The sequence below is a fragment of the Scatophagus argus genome, chromosome 15 (assembly GCF_020382885.2).
Source record: "Scatophagus argus isolate fScaArg1 chromosome 15, fScaArg1.pri, whole genome shotgun sequence".
Classification (NCBI taxonomy): Eukaryota; Metazoa; Chordata; class Actinopteri; family Scatophagidae; genus Scatophagus; species Scatophagus argus.
Window position 1 is genome coordinate 7,576,300 of NC_058507.1, and position 25,453 is coordinate 7,601,752.

General features: G+C 45.0%; 1 protein-coding gene across 12 annotated transcripts in view; it reads left to right on the forward strand.

Annotated features, from left to right (window-relative positions):
- The window catches only part of meis2a (Meis homeobox 2a), an 80,538-nt gene extending 56,351 nt beyond the window's left edge, over positions 1 to 24,187 (forward strand). For 4 of the 12 annotated variants that reach the window (XM_046411965.1, XM_046411967.1, XM_046411968.1 and 1 more), the window contains 3 exons: positions 16,947 to 17,005; positions 18,744 to 18,854; positions 22,682 to 24,187. In XM_046411965.1, the coding sequence (XP_046267921.1) occupies positions 16,947 to 17,005; positions 18,744 to 18,854; positions 22,682 to 23,001 (490 nt within the window). In that variant the 3' untranslated portion in view covers positions 23,002 to 24,187. Of the gene's footprint in view, positions 1 to 16,946; positions 17,006 to 18,743; positions 18,855 to 19,356; positions 19,456 to 22,681 lie in introns of all 12 variants that reach the window. The other 8 variants (XM_046411971.1, XM_046411972.1, XM_046411973.1 and 5 more) reach the window with 3 other exon arrangements.
- Positions 24,188 to 25,453: the final 1,266 nt, after the last annotated feature.

Here is a 25,453-nt window from a genome sequence, read left to right on the forward strand (position 1 = left end):
TCTCTCTCTTTCTGTCTCTCCGTCTCTGTCTCTCTCACCCTTTTCTTTATTCCCTTCTAGCCAAAGGAAGTCAAGCTACTTAAATTGGCCACAGGAACCGCTGTTATCAGACTTTAATGCACCCTACAGTGTGGATAGCATTTCAATTACACCAGTAACCAAAGATTAGCCCCCCGCTTGCCTGTTTCATGCCTCGTGCCACCGTTTCGGGACGCCACGCACCTTACCTACAGGAGCAGAAAATTGAGTTGCCTTGCCTGTGTCATGGTGATTAATGCAGAAATAGTCTGCAAACCTGTGAGAGAAGAGAGAGAGAGAGAGAGAGAGAGAGAGAGAGTCAGAGAGAGAAATAGACAGAGACAGAGATAGATATAGGAAGAGTTCCTGCCTTCTCAGAGGCCATGAAATCCAAGCCTGGCGCTGAAATGCCTCAGATCCATTTATAAAGAGAAAGAATCTTGTGCTGGGTAACATCCTCATGAACCTTATTTCCACACACACACACACACACACACACACATAGGCAGTCATAGAGCTGTGTATTAATGTTACAGCAACTGTGTTAACAAAAACACACCAGGAATCAATTTTCACAAATAAAGTCATTAGAGAAGCTTACACTCTGCAGCTCTATCTTTGATACACTGTGGGTGTTGTGAACTCGTCTGGCGGATGCTGCCATGTTATTGGCTGTTTCACAGTGAGGAAAAGATGAGAAAGCACAAGGAAGTTCTTTTTTCCCTCTTGTGGTGCTTAACCAGTCAGGACCGTGAGTTACAGTTAAATATTGCTTTGTTTGGGTTGCGCCCTCGCTTTTTTTTCCTTCTTTGGTTTCTGTTACCACCGGCTGCTGAGATGGTCCACCCAGGATATGACAGAACCCTGCCATGTGAAATTCCTGTTTTTTTTTAAAAAAAAGAAAAAAAAAAGCTCTTCAAATTCCTGGCTGGCCCCTTGCATTGTTCTGCAGTTCCCTTTGATGCATGGCCGCTGCCATGTCAGTGGCCAAAGAGAGCGAGAGGGAGATAGAGAAAGAGAGAGGGAGAGACATGAGTAGAGGATGAGAAGGGAGGGGGGGCGGCGGCCGCCGTCTTCGGTTTCCAGAGCTCTCCCTTGGGGAAAGGATGTGCTGAATCAGGGCTTTGTCCGCCGGCACAATCGCAGCCCAGCGAGGGCACAAGGGTGCTCTGTGTGATAGTCAATAGACAGTGCATCTCACTCTCCCAACTTGCCCCATCAAACCTCCCCAGACCTTACCCTCCAACCGACACCTGCCTTTACATTTTACCTGCACCTCACCTGTGCACACAGAAAACAAAACCCATAGCTGACCACTTCCAACCGGTAACCCTTTGTCCCTGTACCTCCAGAGACACGCCACCTGGTTCTATAGCTAGTCTATATCATTAGTTGGCAGCCTCACCTGTTTGTAGCACACACCCCATTAGCTGTCTGATGTTAATAAGGAACAAGGGAACAGGTTAAAGTCCACAATCTCACTGCGCTGGTGTTGAGCAGATGAGGAAGAGCATTTGATTATCCATTTAATATTAGCCTCAGTGTGTGTGTACATGCACACTATGTGCATTATTACTAATGGTCAACTGTGTTCTCTTAACTATGTACAGAAGACGGTATGTGTGTACAGTGTGTCAGGACACCATTAGTTGACCATTAGCTTGTGTGTTTGCTCTGCCTATATTTGAGTCAACTGGCGTCATGCTAACAGAATCGGGGAGTGGTCTGACATGTAATTGCATTTGTTTAAGATTGCAGGAAAAGGTGAGGGCCATGTCACACACGGCATTCTGGGATAATGAAGTAGGTGAAACGGCAGACTCAGGCGTCTATTTGCTGGAGAATCGTTTGCAGTTTACAGTATCTAGTGGTGTATTTGCCTGCCTCAGCAGCTCCTGGTGTCCTGCTATCAGTCTGGGCTAAATGGGGCCTGACTGAATCCTTTCATGTCTCAGCGTCAGACCCAGCACGATGTGCTCTCACTCACTGCCATAAACACACACACAAACTACCCTGCCGTTATTTACCACTGTGTCAATGTGCACACACACACACACACACACATGCGACACACATAACATGCAGTATTATTACATGGGCCTGAGAGATGACGCCGATGACAGATGACTGAGAGAAACAGCATCTAAAAAAAGGAAGGAAATCGTCCCCTCATTATTCCCTCATCTCACAGGCAGACAGTTGGTCATTTCCATGGCAGAGAGAGAGAGAGAGAGAGAGAGAGGCAGAGTAAGTCAGGGAGCGCATATGTCAGTTCTTGGCATCTATGACTGACTGCTGTGCCACTGGAGCACTAATAACAATAAAGAGGGCACCAAGCCACACACTATTTTTACATCTCTGCCTGCGCTCTACAGCCCATGGGGGAATACATGCACAGACACATACACACTCAGGGACGCGCAGGGGAGAGGCTCTAATTAGCGGCAGAAAGGAATACAATGAGTGAGTTATTAAGACACAGGGGCGGATCGTGGCCAACCTTTGCCCCCTGTCGGAGCACAGGTCGCATGATAAGAGAAGGATATCCGCCAGACAACGGCGCCGAGTGGCCTGTGCCCACTGAGGAGATGAAATAGGCTCAGATTCTCTGGCCATTCAGTGAAAAGCATAGTGCATTGAAATCCACCCTCGCTGGAGGTCAAACTTCACCTTTAGTATTAATCATCACATCACTCAGTATACATTTACTGTGTGAAAATTTAGATGTTTAATTGATCTAAGAGTAACGGTAGAATACGCTCAGTAGACTAGACTGCCAAACCACAGTGTAGGCAACTGACGATATGAGAATGTTTGTGCTCAGTAAATTAGATGGGTGAGCAGGTGAAATAAATAAATGGTAAAAAGAGAGGTTGAAAGTATATTACAGTTAAAGAAGATGTACTTTTCAAGAGTTGTTAGACTCAGATGCCTTTACAGCTTATTCATATAGAATCCCAGATTGCATCCTGCTGTAGCTCAGCATGCAGATAAACTGAGTTTAGCTAACTCTAAACTGACTGCTCTGTAGCTCTCTTCACAGCATGTTCCCCGTTCCCACTCAGATCTTCATTTTTCCTCTCTCTCTCTCTCTCCTCCCTTCATCGATCCCTTCAGACTTCTCAGAGTTCAGCTCACCCAACACGCAGAACGCGTACTGCAGGTTCACATGCAAAAATGTTACTAGCGGTCAAGCACATTTATTTGTAATATCTGAGAACAAGAAAGAGAAAAAAAACCAAAGCCAAATTTGTTCCTCCACTTAGCAAAGCATTTTCCACCCCTCTTTCCTCAGTCCAGTGAGATACTTAGGAGCACTGGCTTTTATGATTTTTTATGATCCTCTGGTTTGGCGGGCGGGCCCATTATGAAATACAAAATAATAACTAATATTTTCCAAATGTAACATAAAGCTATGAAACTGGCCCAGCCGCCTCTGTTTTTTTTCCACATTCTTTATAAGTTTTTAAGTCTTACACTGATTAATCTCACACTGAGGCTTTTGAGGTCCTTTTTTCCCTTTCTTTACTCTTCTTTGCTCTATTCTATTTCTTTACTCTTCTTTGCTCTATCAGTGCCCATTCCTTACTTTTCTGTCTCTTCCTTTCTGCCACATTTGTGGGCCAGTTGACTGAAGTTGCTGGTTATCTGTCTAACTTTGACCCAGATGGAAATGTCAGGCCTTTTTTTGGCTGCAACCAGGGACTCCCGGCAGTGGCCATCTTATGCCCTTGGCTTTCTAAATATACAGCTGGAGTGTGGAGAGGTTGCGGCCGTGTGTGTGTGTCTGTGTGCATATCTCTCTCGTGTATCTGTGTGTGCGAGCATGAGTTTATATGTGAGTCTAACTGAGAGAGAGAGAGAGAGAGAGAGAGAAAGAGAAAGAGAGACTATCTAGGCGCTGCCAACACAGGCATCATGATCCCTCTCATTTAGGGACCGCTAATTGGCAGTTAATTAGCAGAATTGACTCTGTTGTCAGATCCCAAGTGCCAGCCCCCCTACCAACACCCCCTACCCGCTAAGTTCATTTGATCTGGCTGCTTTCTTGATGCTGTAATAATAATCCCATTTTATCTGTTTTGGAGGCAGAAACACATTTGGAAAAACATATTTTCATTATTGGCAGAGTCAAATACGACAGACTCCCTGTTGTAGTAGATTTCATTTTGCTTTTCGTTTTGTTCAGCAGTTCTTACAGATCCAAATATCTGTTCACGGTGCAATCTAGACACATGCTGTACTCACAGGATAAGTCATGGAAGTCTTGAATAGCTGGTGCTAATGTGCGCCACCGTGTTTATATGTGCACTCACACTATATGCATTGTGAGCGCCTGCTGCTGTCGAAATGCTCAGTGTGATTAACAGGGCCCGCTCCCAATTTATCAGGCACTGGGGGCACATTGGGTCATAGCATGGCACGGACACCCACGGCGGCCACAGAGCAACCCCAGTGCCCACCTCTGTGTGAGTCTAGAGTTATGAAAAACAGGTGGTGCTTTAATAAGATTGGCAGTGTCGGGCAATCATGCACGAAAATGAATGCTTTTTTACTTGTTTTCCCATTACAAGCTCAAGACTCTCCAAGGCTGTGGAATTCTCCCAGCAAAGACGGCATGCGAGGAGAACGAAGCCAGACGAGGCAAGATAGAGAGGCAACGAGCTGAAAGAGGCATTACAGAGAAAGCATTAGAGAGAGATGGAGAGAGATGGGAGGAGGGAGGTCTTTGTACTTCTCTGCTCCTTTTGGCTCTTTTATTCCTCGACGGCTTGGTTTTATTGGTGGGTCGTTTAATAACAAGGGCTCTGCGTTTGAAATGAAGTCGAGCTGCGTTTGCGTGGGCGAGCCTCCTTTTTTTTATTTTAAGATGGTAATTTCTGTACTAGGGGTGAGAACCGGAGAGAGATCGAGAGAGGGAGAGAGCGAGAGCGAGATAGACAAAACACACGAGCGAGAGAGAGAGAGAGAGAGAGAGAGACTCGGAGGGAGAGCAAGAGGGTGAGACTGTGGGAGAGGGAGAATTCAAGGAGAACACAAGGGAGGAAAGTAGGTTAATTTATTTCATTTGCGGGAGGAGAAAGAACTTAAAAAGAAAAAAAGGTTGGTGATATTGAGAAAGAAAGTGTAGGATGCTGTTTTCATGAACAAGCAGCTTAATGCACACGGGCAGCCACAGTAAGCCTGCCAGAATCTCCCTGTGCCTGAGGCCATCTGTGAGCAGAATAGCAATTTTATTACTTTGTCATTAAACCAATTTCACAGCAGTATTGTTTGTTAATGAGCAGCCTCAAACGAGCGGAGATGTCACGTACTAGAATAGCAGCAAGATTTGTGACCTCGGTTCTCCTCTGTCTCATCCTGGCAACCTGTGCCTCATTCTTATTCTTCTGCTCTTTCTGCCATCGTCTTCTTCCTTTACATCCTTACTGCCATCCTTACTCTCCCCTGCCTTCCTCCCATCTTGCTCATCCTTCCCCTCCTCCCCCTGTTATAAGGATCCCTGGCTCATAAAAAGGCAAACTGCTGAAAGATAAAATGCAAAGTCTATACAGTCAAGTCTCTGTTTATGAGCTTCCATTTGCCTTTAGAGCTCATTGGGACGAATGGTTTCTCCATGGGCTTTCAGGGCGTGCAGCTGGAAAGCCTGGGATGTTGGCCTGTTATTTAGCTCCAAAAGCCTAACATGGGTGCCAACAGCAAGTGCCAACAGTGGGACTAGGCATTTGAATAGGTGCATAAGTCCTTTGGATTGTATGCTAGATGATGTCATGCATTTTTTGTGATTTTTCAAAGTTGTTCAAAGTACCAGGCCCGATCACTGCTTTTTCTAGCGGATTTCATTAGTGTTGCACTCCTGCACTTAAAAGAAAAATCTTAACCTCAGGTCAGCCTGGTAGTTGTTTGGAATGGTCTGTTCTCACAAAGAAAGACATGTGCTTCAGCTGCTATGGTGCTATATGTGTCTTTATGGCTACTCACTTTGTTTATGTTTTTGCTGTGGAGGTCAGTTGGCAGAGAATTCTTGGTCTTTCTGTGGCTTATGACAGAACAGAGAGGCAGCGACACAGACAGAGAGAGAGACAGAGATTTAAACTGAGGCCCCAGAGGATCAGACGACCTGACAGAGTAGATTTGGAATAATTAGTTTTATCTGCTGAGGGAGATAGCCAGAGGAGCTGTGTGTTAGCCCCAGGGTGCTTCTGTGCGTATCTCACTGGCGATGAGTTTCGGGTGGCTGAATGTTGTGTATGCGTTTAGGTGGATGGTGTATGTGTATGGAATGAGGGGGTGAGGGCGTGGAGGACTAAAAAGGATAAAGGTGACCAGGTGTAACAGAATGGCCTTGAGGGTGTGTGTGTGTGTGTGTGTGTTGGAGCCAGAGAGGACAGGAGCTCCTTCTTTGGCTGAGCTCTTTAAACTCTGTGAACCTCTACAAGGTATTTTCTCTTTGTCCAGGCATGCTCGACTCTTTCTCTCTGTATCTTCTTCTTTCACACTTTGCATTCCCTCTATCCCTGCATTTGGATATACAGTAACAGCATGTAAATAAGCAGGCTCTTCTGTTTTTGCTTTGTTTGTGTGGTGTCACATTCAAAATAACCTCCGCCGACCTCCCTCCCCTTCCATTAAGACACAATGAAAGTGAGTGTTTCTTGATATGAAAGGGACAGAGTGTTGTAATCACATCCTTAAAAATGATCCAGTGTATTATTCTTACCTGTTGTGTGTGTATTTTCTGAAGCTGTGATTCATGGCCCGGTGCCCTCTGTGGCTTTGAGGTGCAGGCCAATAAGCCCATCATGGAAGACCCTATAAATCAATATGGCCTTTTGTTTGTTTAAGCCACGCTCTGCCCCAGTTCAAGCCTGTTATGGATGAGATATCAGTGGAGTCAGTGCCAAGCAGAAAAAGGGGGAGAGGTAGGAGGGAGAGAGGGAGGAAGTCACAGGGCCTCTCCACAAAAAACAATCCAGTCTTAATTGGAAACGGCCCAAAATCTTGCAGATATCAAATCTGGTAATTTGCAATTTGTAAGAGGTGAGAAATAAACAGTGCAGCCAGCTTTCTGCCGTGCTGTGTTCATGCACACACACCAACACATATGTGCATGCACTTTGATGAAGTTATCAGAAGTAGCTAGAGGAATTACCCACTATTGGCCAACACTATTACATGCATAACAAGATGCAGAGATAGAGAGGAAAAGCTGGAGGAAGGGGGAGAACAATGAGGAGCATATTATCCTAATCTAGGGTTTCTCTCTTTCCAGCCTTATGAATATTTATTCCCCCCATTACCGACAATGATGTTTCAATTGGGAGACTGCGAGAGCATGTGCTGCGAAGAGGGAGGGCAGCGGGAATGTGTTTTCCCTAGTGGGGGGTTGGAGGTGTCTGCCTGTAGCGCCTGCCCCCCCCCACCAAAAAAAAGACATATCAGCTTTATCATTTTCATCTTGTACTGTATGGAAGAGTTTCCTCAGCTTTCTCACAGATATGAGGTGAAGAAAACACAGCGTTCTAAAATCATAAATCTACCCAAAACAAAGTTACATTGTGTCTAACATTACAGCAGATATCAATGTAAAACTCATCTCTCAGTTGGGGTATTTTAACTTCCAAAATGAAACATTTTTGAGAATAGGATCAACTGTGTTTTAGGGTTATTACTAGACCCTTTATTGCTCATGACAGTTCATAGACTTGTACTCAAGGACTATATTCTTCTGTGTAGGCTGAATTGAGTGTGGCTTTTGTGAGACACAGATTGTTGTATTTGTTTCAGGCTGTCACATGTGAAGGGGGCCAGTCAAAGCTGTACACAGTCAGTGGTAGAGCTGATCTGAAAGGCAGAGGGCTTGCTTCAGGCCACCAGGCACATCAGAGTCCCTGCAGTCCGCTCCACAGTGTCAGTGCTGCTTCTGCCAGCAGTCCCCTCCACAAACAACAGCTATTTATATCTCTAGCCTGCTGCTTGGCTTTTTAGCCCTAAACTCTGCTTCTGACTGTGCCTGCACATGTGTGTTTGTGTGCTTTATGTATGTCAAAGCGATTATGTGCAATTGAAACTCAGATTAATTATTCAATAGGAAAGACCGATGACCGATGACTCTTGTGGTTACTAATATGTGCTAGACGCAAACACACTTACTCAGACACATCATGGAAACGCACTTGGTGGAAACACTCACTCACATGTCAGAGACACAATGATGAGACGATGATGACATCCCATTGGGAGGGAGAATCCCTTTCCAAACACACACCCACACACACACACACACACACACACAGTCACACGCACTGACTCCTGTACTCCATAGCAGTCTGGCTCTTAAAGACTACAAGTGCAGCAGCACCTAAACCCTGGCATTAGAGAATCTCGACAGTCTCTCCACTAGGTTTAGGTGTCACTTTTTAATTGCCCAAACCACTGTGCATTTTCACTGCCCTAAGTTCATAGTGCAGCAGTGTGAGGAGAAAAAATTAAGTGGTAAGAGGATGGGGAGCATGTGTGAGTGTATATTAGGGGGTGGGGTGGTGAAAAAAAAAATGGGGGCATCTTCCCTATGCAATCTCCCATTGGCTCTGCTTTCTGAGTCCTGCTAATGCATTTGAGATTCAAGAGTGTAACTTCATGTATGTGTTCAGCACATGCATGCTCACAAGTATAACCAAGCATGTATGTGTGTTGTGTAAGGATGTAACTGTTGAAGCCCCTCTTGGCAGGCCCCTTTCTTCCTCTCTTTGAACTGAACCCATTATAGTCTTATAAAGGGGGGCGAAGAACAGACGTTTGATATGAAGCAAAGGAAATAGATTGGCCTTATTTCCTTGCTGGCTGCTGCAATGCAGACACTTGTGTTGCCTAGACGATTCAGGCAATTGACACTCAATTTTGTTTGAAATATCACGCCTCTATCATGTCATTATCAGCTTCCCCTGGTAATCCACAAAGCCGCCCTGTTTGATATCTGACAATAAGGGGGAGTCACAGAGTCGCGGAATCTCTCACTCGATTACCAGGCAGAGAGGGAAAAAAGGATTGAGAATGAAAGGGAGCAGAAGACGACAGAGCAAGAGACAAAGAGAGGGTGAAAGAAATAGAGATGGAAAGATAGTGCAGGAGGGAGACAGAGAGGCTAAAAAAGTCACACATTTGTATGATAGCAGTGAGAAGTGGATGGAAACGGAGATTATGTCTGCCCTCCCCACAGATACGTACAAAAGAGCCCAACAGGCCTGGCATTGTGGGAAAAAGAGAAAACTGGGTAATAGGGGTGGCAGTCTTCACAGCTGAGAAAATGGGGCGATCTTGTAAGCACACCCACTCATCTCAGGAGGGCTGATGGGTAGGCCGGGGTAATGATAGTGTTGGGTTCATTCTTTCTTTCTGTTCTCCCCCTCACTTCTCTGTGTGTGTCTGAGTATCTGTGTGTGTTTGTGTGTGCCAGCCTGCCAGCACGTCTCTGTTCTATTTCTTGCTGGCCCTGCATGAAAGCAGGAAGCGCTCACCCACCCAAAAGGTGAGAAACTGGCTGATGAGGAATGAGTGCTACCTTCCAGCGCTGACGACCCCTGTCACGTGCTATGTGCTGGAACCTTTGACGGGGGGCTAATATTGACATATGCTGGATGTTTTCAGATGCTCTTCAAACAACGGAAAACACAGCTGTTGGTCCCTGAGCTTCTGGGCAGGCAGACGATACCTTTTGTGCACCTATGCACGTTAATAAGGTGCTGTCTTAAGGGAGGGAGAATAAGAGAAGAGGGGCCTTGCTAACAAGGGAGATGTGGATCAACCCTTTCCTCAATCCCCCTGACTGGTGGTGATATTCCAAAATAACAGCATTAGTAAAAACATTCAAGGGCAGAGGTGCCACCCTCTGAGGAAAGGGAGGTTAATGACGGGAAATATTAGGTGACTGTCTGGGAGAGAGAGAAAGAATGAGAAAGAGGAGATGATTTCACCCTCCCTACTAACATCAGAAAACTGGTAGAGCTAGGGCAGGTTAGCCACGCTGGGTTGCTACAATAAGGTCTCTTTCATACAGGTGTGTTGACGCCTGGGGCAGGCTTGGCCCCGGTCCATTCCATTCACCCTGGCTGATTTGAACAATAACTATCATATCTCTTAAAAGGGAAGGGAGGGTGAAGCGTCAAGAAAGAGATGCCTGAGAGCTGTGTCGGGGCCAAGAAAAACCCCCGCTGCCGTTGTCAGAGCTTGTTGATGTTTTAGTGGAGGAAAAAATGGGCAAGTTTTTTTTCTAACGTCCCCCCCCCACCCCTCAACAACCCCCACAGTTTTTCTCTTCTCCTCTCTCCACTTCTGCACTGGATTCGGTGTTTTTGTGCCGTAGGACAGAGTGTGGTGAGGAGACTGAGGAACAAAGTGCTGCTGTGTGGAGCAGCAGCTGCTGCTTGCCGGATCAAAGGGGCAACAAGCGTGGTCTTCCTGGCCCAACGCTGCTCTGGAGGTGTTTGACGGACAGTCAGCAGCTGGGGCCGCACAGCCTGCCATGTAGGGGTCAGGCTGCTGGACTGCAAGGCCCAGGGGTGACATGCCCTCACTGGACAAGAGGGAGAGGGGAGAAGGTGTTAGATGGGAGGGTAAATAGAGGGAGAGATGTCTGTGTTTGTTTCTTTTGTTTGTCTTGCTGTTGTAGTTTAGAGTTACTTCTGGGATTATTACTGTATACTTGTATCATTTAAATTGTTAGACTGTAGGATATTTACCCTTTCATGTTGTACCAGTGAGTTCACTTATGCCTCATAATGGGCAATAGTTAAAGCCTTATTTAAAACCATCCCTAGAATAACACTGCACTCCACACTGCAGTGTTCCACCTCTGTGGCGCTGACAGAAAATCAGAGCAAAAAAAGGGAGACAGGCAGAGAACGAGCATGCCGCAGTGCTATTGATTTATTTTAATTAGCTGCTCGTTAAATCGTGTCAGTTTGCAACACAAATATATAATTCTTTGTCTGATTTTCCACTCAAGTCTTAATGACTTGTACTCCCCGGGTTTCAGAGAGGAATGACTTCTGCAGCTAGACTGACAGAGCAGTGCAAATGTTACTCATATAGGGCTGAGGGGGGGATGCCACAAAAGGGCAATGAGTGGAGTAATAAAAAGGGAAAGAAAAACAGGTCAGTGAAAGTCCATGGAGGAGAGGTGAAACAGTCCCCCTTTGAGAGGCAGACAAAAGAGTGTGGAGGGGGGTATGGAGCAGCCAGGCACTGTGGATGAGAGGGAGAGAGGGAGACAGAGGTAAAACTATGTAAACACAGTGGCTGCCCTAAACGAGGGCCCTCTCTGACGTTCCTAAAAAAAAAAAAAAAAAAAAAAAAAAAAAAAACCATCCCGCCTCGCTCCGCTTCACATCTGCACTAAATCAAATACGGGGGTGAGGTAATGTTCGCCCGGCTTATGTCTGTTGACTCCTGTTTTAACTTAAAGAAGGGAAGAAGGGATAGAAAAAGGGAAACTCTGTCTCTGATAGGATGAGCTTGGGGAAGCGTTGTCATTCCTAACCTATCAACCTATCTCTTTGTCCTTTATCTCCATCCAGGAGGAGTGAAGCCTGTGAAAAAGCTCCTTTGTGAAAGTTTATGATAAATCCACAGATACTGAAGGTTCAGTCTGGTGGCAAGCTATGTATAAACTGTTACAGGGGCCTGTTAGGACCATGTGAGCTGATTCAATCAGTGTTGTTGACACTACACTAGATCAGTGTTGGAGGTTCAGTAGCCCCAGACTGCCTCACTGTCTGACCGGACCATAATTAGTGTTTGCTTATACTAAACACACCCTCCTCATGGGGTTAATTTGCATGCACTTCCTGGTCAAAGGACACTGAATGTTTTACTCCGTTCTGCCTGTCTTTCTTTTTTGGTGTGTTGGGGAGGGGTGCAAGGAGTTGGGGTCAAACTAAAGCCTTCCTCCTTTGATTCCAGTGAGTTGTGACTCAATCGCTGGAGGTTTGGAATCTTTATTTCTGTCTGAAGCAGAAGTATGGAAGCAATGAGCTTTAATAGGAACCAGAGGACAGTCATGTTTGGAAGCAGCGATCAGGGATTGAGTTCAGCACGTTCTTCTTCAGATTGTGTTGCATCTAATCTTTCTGCAAAGACGAACAGGGGCCCAGGGATTTGACTGACAAACGGAAACTTGTCCCCCTGTCCCTGGCATATGAGAACTCCAAATGGGCACGTGCAGGTCAGCCACGAAGGCAATAAACTGTCAACGATTTCTGTGTCACAATTTCAAAGCCGCCTCCTCTCTTTGCACACTTTGCAGGGCTACATTTGGAGCAGTCTGGCATTCATTTCTTGGAGAAGACATGTTTAGCATTTCTCCGTTTCCCTCTCTCTGGCTCAGTTTCTTTCTTTCATCACAAACTCGTCAAACGAGTGACCCTACTCCTGATTGGCTGAGTTCCCTCCGATCACCACAGTGATTGGCCAGCCAAGGAACGAGGTCCTCTCACCCTCTCTCTCTATCCCTCTCTCTTTCTCTTTCTCTCTCCTTCTCCCTCTCTCTCTCTCTCTCTCTCTCTCTCTCTCTCTCTCTCTCTCTCTTGGCTGTGCTCCAGGGTAGGGTGGTTTGGCATGACGATTTCTCAGGGAAGGAATGCTGACAACAGGAGCGAGTTACCAGGTGTGGCTGCAAGTCAGTTAACCAGAAACAAGGCCTTTCTGACAGATTGAGATGAGGAAGCAAGTTAAAAAAAAGAAAGGGTAATGAATAAATACAAGTACTGAGTCAGACAGACTGGTTTTGCTGTGTTGAAGATGGCGTGTTAATCTTAAATTTCCTGCAACCCTTTATAGTCTCTGTCAACTTATAAAGCCCTTCCTTTGCAGGTAGTTGGTTGCATGAAAGGGAAGTTGAAAGACTTCATAAAATACCCTATATGGATAAAGGTATTGGGACGCCTGACCATTACAGGGACTTTAATGACATTGCATTAAATCCATGGCTTGCAGTCTCCTTCGCAGTTCATCCCAAAGGATGGGGTTGAGGTCAGGACTCTGTGTGGGCCAGTCAAGCTCTTCCACACCAAACTCATCCGACCATGTCTTTATGGACTTCGCTTTGTGCACTGGGGCACAGTCATGCTGGAATAGAAACCCCCCTGGGAAGCAGCCTCACACCACACCTGAATTTAATAATAAAGAGGTGTGTCACAATGCTTTTGTACATAGTGTAGAGGCACATGGCGTGTTTAGGACCTTAGTCTCGTCTTCTGTCTCTGACTTCCCCCGGCTCTCGGTCCCTCCACAGTCTCTCACTCTCTCTCTCTCTCTCTCTCTCACACACACACACACACTGGGTATATCATAACATTGTATGCTAGCCAGGGTATTTAACACCTAAGCAGACACTCTCTGAATGGCCCTCCCCCACCCCGTCGTCATGTGTGAGAGCAGATATTAGTAACCAGGGATGCTGTGTTGATCCAGACCCTGTGTCAAGTGGACTCCTGCTGCCCTGGCTCCATCATTCATATCTGTCTATTATTTTCCTCTGTGAACTGCACAGCCACAGAGCGCTAGTAAACTTAGCACTCCATCTCGTCATGGAGCAGGGTTCTCAGTCTTCCAGTGGAGATGCATATTGTTTGCTCACATATACGTGTTTGCACACACATGTTGCTCATGCCATTTCAGGGTATGTCATTGGGAAGTGCTACTGTAGGCCAATTAGCAGCAGTGTGTGAAGAAAGCACTGACATGCACGCACACACATATTGACTGACAAATGCATACATATTCACATGCGCTCTCTAAAGCATTCTTAGCACTACAAGAGTAGTTTGTGCTATGCAACTTGAAAATATGTTTAAGGCTTATTGGCTAGAAGGAACCAGTTGCCCACATTAAACAGCAGTGGACTGCTACCCCCGCTGGCCCGCTTTCTCCTGGGGTAATGTACACATTTAGAGCTGTATCCCCAGGAATGACCTCTACACGACCTCCTAACCTTGCCTTTAATTATTTGTTTGAAGACAGCATGGAGTTCCCATGCTGAGAGGTACTCTGTGTACTGTGTGTGCATGTGTGTGTGTGTTGGTGTTTCTGCGCTCTAACACTGAGCAGAGGCAGGCCATAATAAGCTAGACCACCAGATGTAGATAATAAAACATGGGCTTTGGCTAGGAGGTTTTTAGCTAGTGTCCCCTGTGAGCCTCCAGCGTTCTGGTTAGCCTACAGACACACTGGCGGTGGTTGTGGTCATGTTCATGGTGTCGATGTGTGGATTTACAGCGTGCACGCACGTTTTAGCGAGTGGTTGGGAATTCGGAGTCCCTGTGGTCAACCTCTGTGTCTCTCTCTCTGGGCCTTGGGTCCTCAGATCTATCCATCTATCTGTCCATCCCAGTTGACTGGCCTTCATCTCTGGAGGATTCCTGGTTGTGTTGTTCTAAGCACACACCATTAGCAGCTCACGGGTCGAGGGAAAACAGTGTTATCAGGTCTGGGTCTGATAATCTCAATTGGCTTTACTCAGGCTGATAAAAGGTGCTCTAAGGCCACGAGAGGGGCCCATTGGTCACCCCCACTCCCTCCAGTGCACTGCATAGCCTCCCAGTTACTGTGGCAACTTGTTTAACGTACAAAAACAGTGCCTGTGCCTGTGTGTGTGTGTGTGTGTGTGTGTGTGTGTGTGTGTGTGTGTGTATGCGTGATATAATTGTGGTTAACCAACAGGGAATGTCGACAAGGAGCAGTTCTGTTTCAGAAGCAGCTTGTGAGAATATTTGAATATTCGTCCATTACAATGAATCAGAAGTTACCTTTTACCAAACACCCTGATAGCTAAACATTTTGCTCTATGTTTTGTGTCATTCGTTCCCCATAAGAAGTAGGAGAAACATAAGAGGAAGCGCACTGGTTTTAAAGGAACACTGAAAAAAATAAAAAAGACATCTGAAACTTTGATCATGTAGCATATTCTCCAGTACGTATAGTATTTCCTCTGCAGTCACTGGAGACCATGTGGGCAAATTTAGCACCTGGGAAGAACATTCTTAATATTATGTGTTTATGGTTTTGCCCCAGAATAAGAATGCACATGGTTGTGATTTTGAGCTCCTTGGTACATCTAGAAGGGATAGAGCAGGACATATATTTTGGAAGAACTTGCAGTTTGAGCTTAAAGAGGGAGTGTGTTACCAGGAATGTCTCACTGTTTACTTGCTCAGCTGGTTTTGATGCTGGAAGCGTCTTACACTCTTAAGCGCTGCATGCATTTCTGACAGCATGCTATCTAAGTATGCTTTGTCCCCTTTGTTCTGTTAAAAAAAAACTTCAACAGTTAATAAAAGTTAAGCCTCATTCCTCTCTTAAATCACAAATCATGCATTACAATCGCAAAATTTCCAATCCAGCTGTCCTGTTCGTGCACTCCACCTCCTGTCCCCCTTTTTCGTTCTCTCTTACTCTCAGATGGATGTGTTTCATCTTTCTCTCTCAGAGGCCCACGGCACCCCTGCATGTACCTGCACTCTGGATGGCCCCTGGCAAATGAGCACCACGTCTCTCCTTTTTTTTTTTTTTTTTTTTCCCAACTGTGCATTTTGTACGTTTAACCATGTCACTTTGAGCCGGGCAGATTACAGGCGTTTAAGTTCATTGGAGAAGGTAAGGGCAGGTATCAGGGCTTCATGGGGGATTAGGAGCCCAAATTGGTTCCAGCTCTCCCTTCCTTCTAATGACCAGTTCTTTAGCTGTGCTGATGGTGCCATGGCCCGCATGTTAGAGGAGGGCGGTAGAGGCTTTCTCTCTCTCTCTCTCTCTCTCTCTCTCTCTCTCTCTGCTTTTTTGGAACCTGCAAAGGACTCCATGCTGGACAGCTCGAACGTGATTTGAAACCCCTCCTTAATATCAACCACATGGTGGTACCTGTAGCGCTAAGTCCACACTATGTTTAGTATTTGAAAGTGAATAAGAGAAAGACAGAGGTGAAAAATTGCATATGAAAGGAAGAAAATGAGAAAGGTGGTGAGCTTGCTTGGCCAGAGTGGTGAGCTTACATTTGACGCAGCCCATGGCATCCCATTTAAGTTAAAAAGGTTGCCCCCGGCTGGCAGTCACCTCCAGATGACCTCCGGCTCCACACTGGAAAAGCCACAGGAGCAAGGCCGGCTGGGTAGGCTTTGTGGAACTGCACTTATTTGCTGCTGTGGTGGTGATAAAACTTCAGACAGCCTAATTGATGGGCTCGCTGACATAACAATACCTTGTGAAAGCACGGAGTGGCCCATGCCTGGTCCTCATTTCTAGACAGCTGGAAGGGGAGCAGAACCCCCTACAATGCAGCCAGAGTGGGGTCCCACAGAGGGGAAGGGTGGAGGCGGGGGTGGAATGGTGGGGAGTAATGAAAGGAACCATTTGTATCTTGCACTTTGCTAACTTAAAGCTCACTTTGAAATTCCAAAGGGTGATAACACTCTAGAAATAACGTTGTTTTGGAGGAGGAACTGTAGAAGGGATACTGTGCACTGTCCTGTGGAACTGGCTGCAGAGGCGACCAAGAAAGATATGGGGAGAGCGGGATATGCCACGATGAGGGTTCTTCTGTGCCCACACTGCACTTAATACTTGAGGAATGTCTCCCTGGTGCCTATAGCAACCAAACGTAATCAAAAGCTTTATTAAAAGAGGAGGGAATAGATCATAAGGCACATTAAAAGTATCCCTCACTGGGTTCCCAAGTCAGCACACAATTGCCCTTTTGTTTGTTGCTGTTTTGTTGTGAGCGCCTCTCTCAAGGACTCGGTGGCTAATGTTGCCATTAAGTCATGCAAAACTGTTTTGTCTTTGTGGTGGCTTGTGATGAATCTTTCTCTGTGTGTGAATGCCTAGTGATTTAACGTTTGTTTTTCTCCTCTCTGTTTTTTTTTTCTCCTTTCTGCCAGGTTCATTAACGCCAGGAGAAGAATAGTACAGCCCATGATTGACCAGTCAAATCGAGCAGGTAAAAAAGGATAAATAAATAAAAATACACAGCTGATGTACAGAGGATGCTGCCTCTCTCTCATTCTTTCCCCAGCATGAAGACATCCCTCCAAAATCCCTTACTGTCATGCACATCATACCAGAAGCCCAGATTTTTTATTATTATTATTTTTAAAAGCTGCACCCTACTTCTGTTCCCCTTCCACTCCCTCTCTTCATCCCCTTTCCCATTTTCTCTATGAGACATATTCAGCAGTGGTGCAGGCCGTTTGCTGATTGACTCTAATTGGAGATTTCCCAGTCTAAGTGGAGAGAGAGAGGTATATTAGCACTCTCTCTGTGAATTACTAATTGGACACAAGAGGAGTGCCAGAAGCGCCAGCAGCATTTTATGAGTTATCTCCTCTTTTTTGTTTAGGCTGTTTTGTTTAGATTTTTTTCCTTGTCCTGTGTTGAGGGGGGAGGGTTCCATTTGCTTTTTCTGCTGAGTTATTGTTTCATTACCTGATGAACTACTGAACTTGATCTTAAGTAGTCATTGAGCACTTTTAAGCACAGCACTTTACTTTTCAGCTTAACGGTGTCAATGCACTTCCAGTCATGAAAAGGGAGGGAGAATGATTATTTTTTTACATGGTGCCTTGAACAAATCAGATCTTTGCTTTAACCCCAGTGCAGAGAGGGATTTCCATTTCTTTAAAACAGGTTATTGAAAGCTTCATGTCATTAATTGATAACACTTACTTTCCACATGTATTGTGGTCAGATTAGGAAAAGCACAAACTGAGTAGTAAACACGCCACTGTGTGATCCTCAGGAATGACTCATTCACCCTAAGCTTCATTGACTGTGGCATTACTAAAAAGAAGCCGAGTAATTTGTCTGAGGGAGGGAAAAGCTGTTTTTGTTGATTACCAAGCTCCCCATCTTAAAAAGGTCCCAACACACCGGGGTGGAGGTTGCTCGAATGAACATGAGCCACGAATTAAAAGAGACGTATTTACAAATGTGGGTGACTCTTTCTGCAGTTATTGCGCTCTTGTGTGGAATATTTGTCAGCATGCAACAACTGTGTGCCCATTAACGGTCTCCACAACAACAGCAAGACTGACAGCTCCCCCTAATCTTAATGAATTACAGATTATCCAAGATAATACTGTTACAGTCCTGGAATACACTGTTTTCTACAGTCTCCAAAGAGCATTAGTACATTAGGGCTAATAATAGACAAAACAAGACACAACTGAGCAAACTGATTGCTGCATCATGAAGGAAAATCAGCTAAACCATTCACAATAATGAATGACTTTGCAGCTTTGGAATTATCTACATGGTGTAGTGTATATGACTGCTGATCTGAGTACTGACTGGGTGAATTGCCTGTCATGACAGAAATTCTTCTCATCCTGTCAAACTGCATGTTTTCTTCTCTCAGTTAGAGAACAGTGTGTCTCCTGAAAGTGTGGTTTTGAATGACACTAACTGTTTGTCTGCATGAGTGCAAGCTTGTGTGTGTGTGTGTGTGTGTGTGTGTGTGTGTGTGTGTGTGTGTGTGTGTGTGTGTGCGAGCTTACGTGCACAGGGACCTACTGTATGCGTGTTTGCATGCCACGCGTCAGTCAGTGCGGTCCACAAACAAGAGCACAATGTCTTACAGTATGTTTGGGCTGAAGCTGGGACAATTGCTGATTGTCTGGTGTGTTTTCTCTTCTTCTTCCCCCCTCCCTTTTTCATGTCCACGTTTTGACTACAATCAGGTTTTCTTCTTGATCCTTCAGTGAGCCAAGGAGCAGCATACAGTCCAGAGGGCCAGCCAATGGGCAGCTTCGTGCTGGATGGTCAGCAGCACATGGGGATCCGACCGGCTGGTGAGTCCGTCCACCTCTCCTCTTTCGTCTCTCTTCCCTCCGTCATGCCTTCTTTACCAGACACCAGTTTGGCCCTCAGTTATCGCAGGACTGATCAACACTGATCCTCTTGTATGAAGCATGAGATTTAGTGACTTCAGTACAGAGCAAGTCCCCAAGTCAGCCATGTAAACCTAATACTAACAAGTGCTACACAACCAAAATAACACTTCTCTTTGAAGGTCCCCAGGCTTTGTGTTTCCTGACTTGCATGTTTTTTTCTCTCTCTAACACATCTGGGAGAAAATCCCTCACAAATGATCATAACAAAGGGATTTGTGGGATGCAGTGCAAAATCAAAACACTTATGGCACTTCTTTACACCCTTCACTTTCCTGTCCCTCATCATTTTCCACCTGAAGCTAACAAACCTCATCCTCTCTATCAGTGGGTCTCCTCTGACCTCTCTGTGATTCAAACTCCTGCTGACCCTTTTTTTCTGGCATTTATCTCCTCTTTCTAGGGCCTATGAGTGGAATGGGGATGAATATGGGCATGGATGGGCAATGGCACTACATGTAACCTCCATCTTGTAAAGCAAAACGCAAAGAAAAAGGGGGAAGTAAGTACTGGGCTCTTTTCCTTGTTTTTGTTTGGTTTTTTTTCTTCTTTACACTGTGGGGCTGTGGGTTTATTTTTTTCACCCACAATTCCCTTTCACTTCACCAGCACCACCCCATGTTACCCTGGCCGTAATTTTGCAGAAAGCAACAACTCCTTTCTCCCTTGCATCAACAACTATGAGCTAGCATGCATGGGCGTTTTAGCAAGATGCTTTATGGGGTACAGGGGGACAACAGCCAAGGATGAATCTGAAAGACTTTGGGAAAAAGGCGGGGGGAGAACCACCCTGGGACAGAGAGGACCCGACTTGTGGCGCCAGACAACAGGAACAACAACAGAGGAAGGAAGGGAAGAAACAACCTGGAATGGCATGGAGAAATTTATTTATCACAACAACACCATCGCTCTCCCCAACCCGGACAGCCAATGCAAATGTTGGACATTTAGGGAAAAAATAACATCTCCAGGGGGAAGGGGCTGACGGGGAGAAATTAAGCAGGCTCCAGTGAAGCGATAAAGAAGGAGAAGTGAAACTGTCCTCCGAGTGACATAAATCTGTCTGCGGTAGGATTGATGCCCAAATTATCTTATATGCAAAGACGGGAACACCACAGTACATTACAGTCCCTGAGCGAGATATACGGGCCGTGGGTGACATGGCCGATCCTTCACTGGGGGTTTGGTTTGAGCTGTGTAAAGGGAGGAATGAGTGTGTGTGGGGGGGTGCTGTGTGTTTTGATTATTTTTTACTGGAGGGAGACGATTTAAGGTGGGGGTGGGGGGGCCAGTGAGTAGCCTGACCTGAGACTCACAGACAAGAGCAGGGAGACACTGAGATAAATTTATAAGGTTGTAGACACAAGCATGACTGCATCTAAAAGGAGGGGATCTCTTTCACACATACAGATACAGTCTCTCTGGGTCGCTTTCTTTCTCTTTCCCCCCCCCCTCTCTCTCGCTCTGTCTCTCTCACACACACACTCACACAACCCTTATACAGCTAAATGGCGGCAGTCTGATTAAGCCAACCATTCCACGTCCCGCCAGTGCCACAGTGCTGACATTTGAAAAATCAAGACATATCACATCCCAAAGGCAGCAGGGCAGCAGAGATTTTATTTTAACACCTAAACTCCCTTGCCCAATGAGGCACAATATAATAACACTTACCTTGATTAAAAGAACCCTTTATATGTAAATGGAGACTGGATTTTCTAAAGGGTCACAGCGGCAATTCTGCCGACAGAGATCATTTCACCCCTCTAGTCCTTGCTTCCTCTCTGTCTCTCTCTCTCTCTCGTTCTCTTTCATCCCCTCCTGTCTTTGCTAATGGCAGCTGGAAAAAAAAAATCAGGAAGCAATGTTCCCTAAAACAGCCACACAGAGACAACATTTGCTCAGGTTGGCTAATTCTTAATATAGGGCTATATAATTTTGAGACTATTTAATTACGTAACATACTTTATGCTTCATGACCAATTACATTAATAGCTTAATACAGAGGAATATTATCCTCTCTTGATTTGATTACACAGCCACACAATATGGTATATTTGGTACTTAATTATGGCCAGCCATTGAGCACGACTGCTGTGCCATAACAGAAGCGCCAGCAAAGCGAGTGAGCATGCAGAGGTGGAGAGAGAGGCCCAGTTTGTCCTCAGTTATTGTCTTCAGATGGTTTTACCACTCTTGTTAATAAAGGAGGGGGGTCTCAGATCTACTTAACGGAATGACTGCAGCTTACAAGACTGGAGATTACCAGCTTACAGTGTCAAAAACATCTGCTGGGCCCTTTAACAGGAGCCGCTCTAGGTTATATGGAGGTGAGGGCACCCATCATACCCCAACACCCTGAATGATTTATTTATTTTATGACCCCAGTAGTGAGGTTTTAAGAGACCTGCTCTGACAAACATGTGCATTTCAAATGAACTGACATGGAAGGGGAGTATTAGAAAATGGCACAGCTTTCAACCAATGAGACTGGTCATTAATCTTGGCCTTTGCTGTCCCTTTTTTCCTCTCTCCTTTCTGTCCTCCTCCTCCTCCTCCTCCTCCTCCTCCTCTTCCTCCTCTTCTTCCCCTCGCCGGTGCCCTCCAGTGTAATTTCTTAATTGCAGTGTACTAAGGTGGAGGAATGCAGAGAGTGAACATGCCTAGTGACCTTGCAGCGACCTCTCCCCTCCTGTTACAGCTTCTAATCCCCCAGGGGTTCACATTACAAAGCAGGTCGGTCCAGACCCAATCCCAGACCCAGGCCCCCTGGCTCCAGCAGGGACCCCCTGCTCTCTCACTTGTCTCTCCCCAAGGTCCAAGCCTGTAGACCAGTCATGTTCCCATACTCCAGTCCCTGGCTCCAGGAACACCCCCCACCCCCCATACACACACACACACACAAACACACACACAGATTACAACAACAGCCATGTGAAAAGCCAAATAGTGGCACTGCTGAGTCAGCTCTGTGTCCTGGGTCATGTCACAGTATGAGAGATGCTGGCATGCTGAGGTCTCTACACATATGAAGTGGGGTCCACCTTAAGGGACGGCAGTATACTCCACCCGCACTTCCTTTCTTTTATCTCTCTTTACTTCCTATTATCTTTGCTACTGTCTCAGAAAAAGCCACTCTCCATGCATCTAAGAGCAGTACTTTGTTTTGAGTGAGATGCTTTCATTCAGGGGTGGAACCGAGCCTTTAATGCTTGTCGTCTTGGTGATACAGCCAACCGAGTCCTAAATTATTTAATAACTTCTTTAAGTGATCCTAAATCAAATATGTTCACAGAGGCACGTCCCCACGAGAGAGTGTTTCTTCGGTTTGTCACTAAAGCCAGCTGGGGAATTGACTGTTCCACTTGTAAAAGTATTAGCACTTCTCCACATCAATACGACTGGTTGGTTTTCCTCACATCCTCCAGTGTCTGTGGATGACTGAGGATCATTTTCCAACCTGAGACCTGACCACAACGCTATTGGGCATTGTAAACCACTCACCATAGCCTAAAATAGACCAGTGCAATAATGTCTCTCTTTACTTGTCGAAGCTAAATGCGCTGTAGTCGCAGTGTCATAAAATCCGATAAGCTCTTTGTTGCTGAAGTTGTTTTTAAATTGAATTAAGGTCCGTTAATGGTAGAAGGAGCACAGCAAGGCTGCAGTGAGAAAACAGTTTCATGGACTGCTGGAATTCATTTCTCTTTTTCTTATCTTTCTCTCAGGTCTGCCAGGCATGCCAGGGGAGTACGTACCTCAGAGCGGTCCTATGGGCATGAGCATGGCCCCGCATACCTACACCAACCCTCATCAGATGACCTCACACGCCTCCCAGCTCCGACACGGACCCCCTCTCCATGCGTACCTGCCCGACCACTCCCACGCCCACCACCCTCACCACCACCACCACCCACACCACGCCATGCTGATGCATGGAGGACCCTCGTCGCACCCAGGAATGGCCATGTCTGCACAGAGACCCCCTTTGCTCACTCCCATTGACCCCAGTACTGGAGGACAAGGCCTGGACATCCATGCCCAATAGTATAAGGGAACTTTGCTACCACGACAACAGCAGCTACTACAAGAAAACAATTTTCAAAAAAGAAAGCAGCAGCCCACAATAAATCCTATTTTGAGGCTATTTTTAAGAATAAAAAGCGAACACTTTTGACCAGAATTTGACACTAAAGAAACAGAATTCCAGATGAGCTGTGATATTTTTTTTTTTTTTTTTTTTTTTTTAAAGACTTGTCAATTTTGTTACTTTCATCCAAACGGAGGACCAAGCTGACAAGAACACTTTGTAAAGTCTTGGGCTTTTGGTAAAGATCAGCAGAGGATGTTTTGACGTTCACGTGTGCACAGAACGGACAAAGACGCACACACTTAAAAAACACACACACTTTTGGCACACTCACTCACACACCGTCATAAACATGTTCAGTACACTTTCATGTGACGCGCTCCGACACTCCTAAAATAAAATCACTCTGGAAGATTTAAAAAAGAAACAACAGAAAGACTCCAAGAGTTATAACTACTGTAGTATAAAAAGTATAGATAAATAAGTTAAAACTTGTGCATTTTTCGTTGATCACATGGTTTATGTTTCCTGAGCTAGTTTTAGAATTAAAGGTTAACCTTTTCTCTCTCACACTGTGTGTGCTCCTTCCTGGAGGAGAAACTGTCTCGCAGCACAGCACTATAAAAGAAAAAGAAAAAGGAAAAAAAAAAAAAAAAACAATAAGAAGATGGAACATCTCAAAAAGGCGCCAAACCACAGAGGGCAATCAGGTCCTGTCCCCCATAAGAACAGGGCATGATGGGAAAAGGCTGCTAAATGACACCGGATCTCTCCAGAAGATTCAGTTTGAACATTTTGTCATGCCCCTCTTTTTTGGTTCATGAATGAATGTTGCCCTGTAGGTTTTAACGGAAAAAAAAAGTTCTTCGTTTGAATTGCCCAAGCACTGGATTGTGTTGGTTTTATACATTTTTATTTTAATATTATTTTATTTTTTTGTACCCTGGACTCTCATCGGTAAGAGCCTATTGAAGGAAGCTTAAAAGTGGAAAAGCAACATCCTGCGGCGCTTCTTTATCTGCGGATCAACACTCTTGCCATAAGGACGATACTGACACAAACGTTGATTCTGTGGCACTGGAGAAGCATTTGACGGTTGATGCACCAAAAAATCTATAATTAAAAAAAAAAAAAAAAAAAAAAAGAAAAAAAAAGGAAAAAAAACTTAAATTATGAACTCAATGCTTTTGGGGGGAAAAAAAGCTGAGAGAATATTGTAACAAACTTCGTACAGAGTTCAGTCTATTAATTGTTTCATGTTAGATATTCTATGTGTTTACCTCAATTGAAAAAGAATGTTTTTGCTAGTTTCAGATCTGCTGTGGCATTGATATTGTATGTCCATGAATTCCTTCCTTTTTCAGCACGTGTTCCTCACTAGATGATAAGATGCCGTCTCCCTTAAGCTTTGTCAAAAATACATTAAATACTTGTATGAGGACTGTGACGTAATGTTTAAAAGGTGTTCAGTCACAAATGCTGTAATAAATATTTCATTTTTGATTTTTGTTAGATTTTTGTGTGATTAACTGTGTTATAAACATTTCCATTTTAATAGTAATAAGATTAACTGGTTTATTATTATTATTATTATTATTGTTCAGAAAACATGATTTGAGTCTGTTGTTGCCCATCAACAAGGTCTTAGGTTTTAATTTCACTTTTTGGAAATGGGAAAAAAAAAAGACAAATTATGGTTGAAAAATATTTTGCCCTCGCAATTTATTTAGACACACAAATGTGTCAGTTAAATTGTAAATAACTGTCAAATGAAGGGTGCAAGTCACACAGTAAATTTGCTACCAGCCCTTCTTAGTTTCAAGCCAAAGGATAAACCGTCAGACGTGATGTGATGACAAATACAAAAGGCCGAGTGTGGCCTCCAGTTCTTTGACATGAGGGACAAAAAAGGCAAAATAAGCAAGGATAAATTACATTTTCTAAGGAACATTTATTTTATACTCAATCCTACATCTCAAGGTGCTGTTTACACAATTCTTAAATTGTCGGTGAAATAACATTTTAGATATTTTTACCTTTGTAAAAAAAAAAAAAACTTTTAATTTGGAGGGGGGATAGTTACTTAGTTCAGATGAATTCATCTTTCACTCTTTCTCTGGTGTTCAAACAATAGAACAAGGATTTGTCCCCAGTGTAATTGCTCCTGTAGTGAGAAACCATGGCTGGCCCTGTGTCTGTGTGTCTGTGTGTGTGTGTGTGTGCTCTGCTCATTTCTGCCGATTTGCAGCGCCGCCTGTCGGCCGAATGCGGCACCGCCGTCCAGGAGACACACAGAAGAGCTTTGATAGGCTATCTCCTCTCTCCTCTCTATCCCTTTGCCTGTGTTTGCCCGCGGCCATCCAAGTCATAGCCTTAAACCAGAAATGACAACATCACTTCGGCTGGAATA